Source organism: Triticum aestivum, chromosome 1D, assembly GCF_018294505.1.
Source record: "Triticum aestivum cultivar Chinese Spring chromosome 1D, IWGSC CS RefSeq v2.1, whole genome shotgun sequence".
NCBI lineage: Eukaryota > Viridiplantae > Streptophyta > Magnoliopsida > Poales > Poaceae > Triticum > Triticum aestivum.
Window position 1 is genome coordinate 422,980,650 of NC_057796.1, and position 6,524 is coordinate 422,987,173.

The 6,524-nt window shown below is 49.0% G+C and overlaps 1 protein-coding gene across 2 annotated transcripts; it reads left to right on the forward strand.

The window, feature by feature from the left end:
• Positions 1 to 1,831: 1,831 nt before the first annotated feature.
• On the forward strand, positions 1,832 to 6,321 carry LOC123182566 (formin-like protein 4). 2 transcript variants are annotated; one of them, XM_044595186.1, is made up of 4 exons: positions 1,832 to 3,184; positions 3,275 to 3,459; positions 4,815 to 5,056; positions 5,436 to 6,321. In XM_044595186.1, exons 1-4 carry the CDS (start codon positions 1,893 to 1,895, stop codon positions 6,219 to 6,221), a joined length of 2,505 nt encoding a protein of 834 aa, XP_044451121.1. In that variant the 5' UTR covers positions 1,832 to 1,892; the 3' UTR covers positions 6,222 to 6,321. The 2 variants fall into 2 exon arrangements, with proteins under 2 accessions (XP_044451121.1, XP_044451123.1); XM_044595188.1 differs by lacking the exon at positions 4,815 to 5,056 and having other exon boundaries at positions 5,440 to 6,321.
• The last annotated feature ends 203 nt before the right edge of the window (positions 6,322 to 6,524 follow it).

Below are 6,524 nucleotides of genomic sequence, written 5' to 3' on the forward strand. Positions count from 1 at the left end.
AAGTAAATTCACAACAGATCACAAAATAATTTAATATTTTTTCAAGCAACTGAGGGAGCGCTATCTTACAAGATGTCATGTTTCTTTTTTAAGGGTAAATCGCTGCTTATGTCACTTCAATGATAACAAGTTCATCCCTAACAACATCACTAATAGAAACAGGAGAAACATTAAACCAAGTTTTACATAACTTTTTCGCGCATCCTTCCCTCGCAAGATTATGAGCCGCTCTGTTCGCCGATCGTCTAGATCAGATCACCCGGTGCTCATCCACACCATGAAGCAACCCCTTGATCTCCTCGACAAGGGGGGGTGAATCACAGTCTGTCCTGGCTGCTTGACTGCAACACTTGCGCCACTCCTTGATTATCGGTCTCTAGGAATAGCTTCTTCGCACCCAAATCCAAAGCTAGCTGGACCCCTCTTTTACATGCCAATAATTCTGCATGTTCAGGAACCGAGATGTTAGAGAAAAAATGGCAAGCTCCTGCTCGGAACATTCCATGGTGATGACGAATGACCCCTCCTCCACTCGCAGCTCCTCCTTCCTTCTGCAAAACATCATCAACATTCACCTTCAGTCAGTTTATCTCGGGAGGGCTCCAAGGTGTGTTCAGAGATGATCCTACTGATCTTGTACACGGAGCATGGATCCTGACCCATTACTCAAGCAGCGCCCGAATTCTGTTAACTATAGCCCATGCTGGTTCCACCTGTCTACCCTCTCTGGTAACGTTTCGAGATAGCCACATATGATATAGACACATGATCATCACTGCTTTGTCAGCTTCCTTCTGCCATCCGAACCACTCGAGCAACTAGTTGGTGAGCTTAACATGGTCACCAACAAACTTTGGGGGAATGAACTCGCTGTTACCACCCCTATCTTCCTGAACCACCTCCCAACATTGCCTAGCAAATGGGCACTTCCAAAACCGATGAAGAGTCGTCTCCTCTCAGTTACAAATGGCGCAGAAGATACCCTCCTTAATTTTCCGTCGATGAAGTTCGGATCCTACAGCCAAACCATTCTCATGAGTCTCCATACATGAATTTTTTTGCTTTGTCCGTAACCTCCGTATTCCATAACTCATTCCAAACCTGTCTAGCAACCACCGTAGAGGAGCAAGATGGGTTGTCCCGCTTTTGCTCTCAAAGCTGCATTTCAAGGTGATATGCCGACCGAACGATGAAGCACCCATTCTTGGTGTAATTCCATGCGTGGTAGTCGTCTCGACCCAACCCACCCACATGGATTTGGCAAATATCTTCAGCATCAGGCGGAAAGATGGCATGTTTCAAAAGACTAAGTTATCTTATATTTTCAACATGATAACATTCGACGAACCCTCAGATGGTAAGATTTCTTGTGATGAAACCAGCCCACTAGGGTTCAAGTTCCACATAGACTTGACACCGGTGCTTGCATTTTTCAGTATTTATTTTAGAATTTTCGAATTTATTTCAGACTTTTTGACGATGTTCTCTCAGTGGGAAGACCGGAAGAGACGTTCCCGATGACTACGAGACGCCTGTGATGACTCTGTTAATGTCAGTTCAGATCCGATAAAGGGCCTTTCTATTCTGTCTCGACAGGACATGTTATGCCGGCTCAGTATCTCAAAGGTGCTTATAGGGATATTCTTTTTTTGAGGGGTGCTTATAGGAATAAGATGATTGTGCGTGTGTTCGTAGAATGAGTGTTTCTGCGTGTATGTGAACATTTGTGATTGTATTGTGTTGAAAAGAAAGGCACCACAAATTCGGTTGAAAATATCAATCCCAAATATGTTCTTCTTGCATGTACAGGAAAGAATTATGCTACACGTGACGTGAGAGAGAAGTTTCTCTCGAACGCTCCTTTTGTTCCTTCCTTCCTAGCTCGCACCTCCATGCTTCACTCCCACTCTTCACCACCTCTCCCCGGCCGTCTCCACAAACGAAGCTCCTCCTCGCTGGCCGGCGCGGCACGCAGCTCTGTCGTCTCTCCCTACTCGCCAATGCCGCTCTCCCTGGCACTGCTCCTCACTCTCACCACCCTCCTCCTCCCGGCCGCAGTGGCCGCCGGCGGCAACGTCCGGCGGCTGCTCCACGAGCCGCTCTTCCCCATCGAGTGGACCCCGCCCCCGTCGCCGCCCGCTTCGGCTCCGCCCTCGCCGGGCTTCAGCTCCGACCCCTCCACGCCAGCCCCGCCCGACACGGTCGTCACCCCGGCGCCGCCGCAGCCCAGCACCGTCCCCGCCGTGGTCTCGTCCCCTGGAGGCCCCGCCCCGCGCGTCCGCGGCGGCGGAGGCACCCCCAAGGCCGCCATAGTCGTCGCGTCCGCCGCCGCCGCGGCTTTTCTCGCCCTTTTCGCCTTCGCCGCCGCGTTCCTCCTCACCGGCCGCGTTCCGCGCCACCCGGTCCAGCCACGCGTCCCCGAGCACCCCGGCGGCCATGCCCACGTCTTCGAGTCGTCGGAGCCCAACGCCGCTGTGGCCGGCCCCTCCACGGCCTCCCACTACCGCAAGGCCCGGCACGAGCGCGCGCGGCGGGGCATTTGCCACGACGTCGACACCGTCCCGAGCCCGGAGCTCCGCCCGCTCCCGCCGCTGCGGCGGGAGTCCGCCGCGGCGGCGGGCTCGTCCGAGGAGGAGGCGCCGTATTACACGCCGGGCCAGCACTCCGCGGGGTCCGGCTCCGGCGGCGCCGAGGCCCGCGGGACATGGACCGAGGCAAGCGCGTCCAGCTCCAGCGCACGCACCACCACGCCCTCGCGCCGCAGCCTCCCCAGTCTCACCAGCGACTTCTTCCCCGCGACCCCGTCCGCCGCCGCCGCCTCTGCTTCCACCACCGCGCCCCCTCCCGCTCCTCCGCCGCAACGGTCCCGCCGCACGCCGCCGGGCACCCGCTTCTCGGCGGGGACTGCCAACCCTCCGCCACCGCAGCCCCAAGCATTCAGCAACCCAATATCCATGCGCCAGTCACTCAACCCGGTCCGAGCAGAGGATCCCAGCATCGCCGTGCGTGCGGCGCCCGCCATGGCGATGATGAAAGAAACTGACGACGGGGGCAGCATGCGGACGCACGGCAATGATGGAGCCCGGCCGAGGCTGAAGCCGCTGCACCGGGAAAAGGGAGTCCGCGGCGGGAGCTCCGATGCCCCCGACATGGCCTGGGACCGGCTCAAGTCCAGCTCCTTCCAGTTAAGGATGCAGATTATAATGGCAGACCAGATGCAGGATTTTCGTGTCGTTTTGTTGGATCTCTGAATCTCACAACAGTCTTCTTGCAGGTCGGATGAGGACATGATCGAGGTGCTGGCCATGAACAGTAGGGACACATCGAGGAAAGGTGGCATGTCGACGAAGGTTAGGCCGGAGGAGAGGGTCCTCGACCCGGAGAAGGAACAGAGCATTGCCATCCTGATGCGTGCGCTGAATGTCACGCCTGATGAGGTCTCGGATGCACTCTTACATGGTGAGCAACTGTTTGCTTCTTCTGTTGCTTGATGAAATTGGTCACCAGCAAATATCTTGAAAAGAGCTCTGCGATTTGTGCATGGGATTTTTGGTTTATGTCTGGGTATGAATTTCAATTCCATTTTTGTTTTCGACATAGTTGCATGCGGCTTGGATTAAAGTTGCATAAAGAAATCTGTGCAATTCGGAGAAGCTGCACGGTTTTTTAGTCTAGAAAAAGTTGCACAAATGCTTTACTTTTGCATTTGTCTTGAAAATTTTCAAGGTGGTCCAGTTGATTATGGACCGTTTCCTTTGCGGTGATCTCATGGTGTTGTGTTACCTCCTAGGCCTAGGGGGTAATTGGTCACCTAGGTTATTTATAACGAAATATTTGTGCCTGATTTCATATATACAGATAGAACTTTTAGAAATAGAATATTTTTTTGTGGGATAAAAATAGAACATAATTTGATCGCATGAGTTTAAATTCTATCCTTGAAAATATTACCTTGACAAAATAGTATTGGGTACAACTTGAAAACAGTAACATTTGGTTAAAACTTTGACAAGTATTCTCTCACATTATATGCTGCTATATCACATTTAAGAATTTGATGATTTAAGATCCCCATAAATTTTCATTTACAATCTAAACCCGACATGATAAAATATAAGAAAACCTATGACTGTATATCATCTAAATTTCACCTACATTTCACTGTCTATATTCTTTTGCGGGTCACTATCTAATTTCAAGTAGTAATAATCAACAAAGGTGGGGCTTCTTTCTTTAGATGTACTCAAGCCCAGTTTGGCTGTAAATTGGCCTTCAATCATGCTTCCAGTGGTGTCCAAGATGGCATGCATGATTACGGTTTGCAAGGATAATAAATATTTATAATCACCTCTCCTTTTTTTCGTTATGATGTTTTTTGCAAAGGAGGATAACCACCGGCCTCTGCATCGAGCGAATTTCTTTATGATGTATTAACGTGAATGTGCCGGTTATATTATTGATGTCCAAAACAAATAGCCTAAATCAATGGTGAGGGTTCAAAACAACACTTACCTCTCCAGAGGTAAGCTAGTCCATCTTAAAGAGCTCATGTTTTTTCCTATGCTAGTCTTCTATCTTTCTTTTCTTTATATTGCTACGGAGTTAATATTCAACAGATAAATCTCACTAAGTAGGCACACCATTTAGGAATTCTTAGAAAAAGGTCGCATTCAAATTTATAATGGCATTCCACTCCCTTTCAATAAGAATTCTTTTAATTGCCTCGTTACTCTGAGAGCTGACACTGCCATGTAAAGTTATGCAGTGTTAAAATTCTACTAACAATATTGTGTTCCTACCATCATTTTAAGTAGGTAATGGTGAATGTTTGGGGGCAGAAATTTTGGAGACTTTAGTAAAGATGGCTCCTACCAAAGAGGAAGAACTTAAACTGAGGGATTTTACTGGGGAATCATCTAAACTTGGTTCGGTGGAGTGCTTCCTTAAAGCAGTTCTTGATATACCTTTCGCCTTCAAACGAATTGACGCAATGCTATACCGAGCAAATTTTGAGAATGAAATAACGTACCTCAGAAAATGTTTTCAAACAATTGAGGTATTCCAGTTCATTTTGTACTAGTATTCTAATTGTGAATCGCCGCACTCAAGTTTCATATTGTCTTTCTGCCTGAAACCAATATGTCTTGCCTCCGGCTCCAATATGAAACTGAACTATGTCTTCCACGGTGTTCCTGGCTTACCGAGCCAAGCAAGTCTGATCATCCTTGCCCCTTTTAATTCATTTTCGTTGGTAAAACACAACAAGTTTGAATTTTGATCACCCTTGACCTTTCCACCCATCTTGAAATTTTCCCAATGGTGCATGACAAGATTATTTCTAATTTGGAGATTACCATTTTTTTTGCAGTATCATATAGTACTACCAAGGCCTGCAATGTCACTTTTTAGTGGCTGACTATTCATTTGTTTTTCAGGCAGCTTGTGATGATTTGAAAGGCAGCAGATTGTTCCTCAGAATACTTGAGGCAGTGCTGAGAGCCGGGAACCGAATGAATATCAACACAAATTGGAGCGAGCCCAAAGCTTCCAAACTCGACACGCTCCTTAAACTAGCAGACGTCAAAGGCGCCGATGGCAAAACCACCCTGCTACACTCTGCCGTGCAAGAAATCGCCCGGTCCGAAGACGAAAAATCCGATGAAATCGCAGAAAACCACATACAGTTCCGTAAGCATGGCCTGAAGGTCGTGTCCGGGCTGAGCAGCGAGCTGGGAAGCGTAAAAAAAGCAGCAACAATGGATTTCGACGTGCTGCATGGCTATGTCTCCAAGCTTGAGACCGGCGTTGGGAAGATAACATCGGTGATTCTGCTCCAGAATCAATGCAGGAAGGGGGAGAGGTTTTTCGCCGTGATGCGCGGTTTTCTCAAGGAAGCTGAGCAGGGGATCAGACAGGTCAGGGGTGATGAGAGGAAGGCCATGGAGAGAGTGAACGAGATCACCGGTTACTTCCACGGCAACGCGGCGAAAGAGGAGGCGCATCCTCTGAGGATATTCATGGTGGCGAGGGACTTCGTCGCCATTCTGGACCGTGTCTGCAGGGAGGTCAGCCAGCAGGACCGGGCGTTCGTCGGGTCCGCGAGGTCTTTCCGTGCATCGGCAACCACCCCATCGCCATTGCTGAGTATGCATGGCCAGCACGGAGGAGATGGCAACTCCGACGAAGCTACCCTCCTCGGTGTACTGGATGCTCATTTTTGAAGGAACAATGTCGCACCAATAGACGGACATATATACTGCCCATGATAGATGAAGCACATATGTAATTTCCTCTTTTTGATAAGTTTAAAGTTCAGTGCAAGTCCTGTAGTATATTTGTGGATCGTTGCTTCTGTACAAAATACATAATTACCGAGCAGTAGAATTGTTAGTACACTGTGGCAGTTTTTCACAGCCTGTGGAAAAACATCGGCGTATTACTTGCTTGCTTATATTTCATCCTTGTGACAGCTTAATGTTTTCTCCTTTTCTGAGGAGGAGGTTAAACCCTGGCCTCTGTATCAG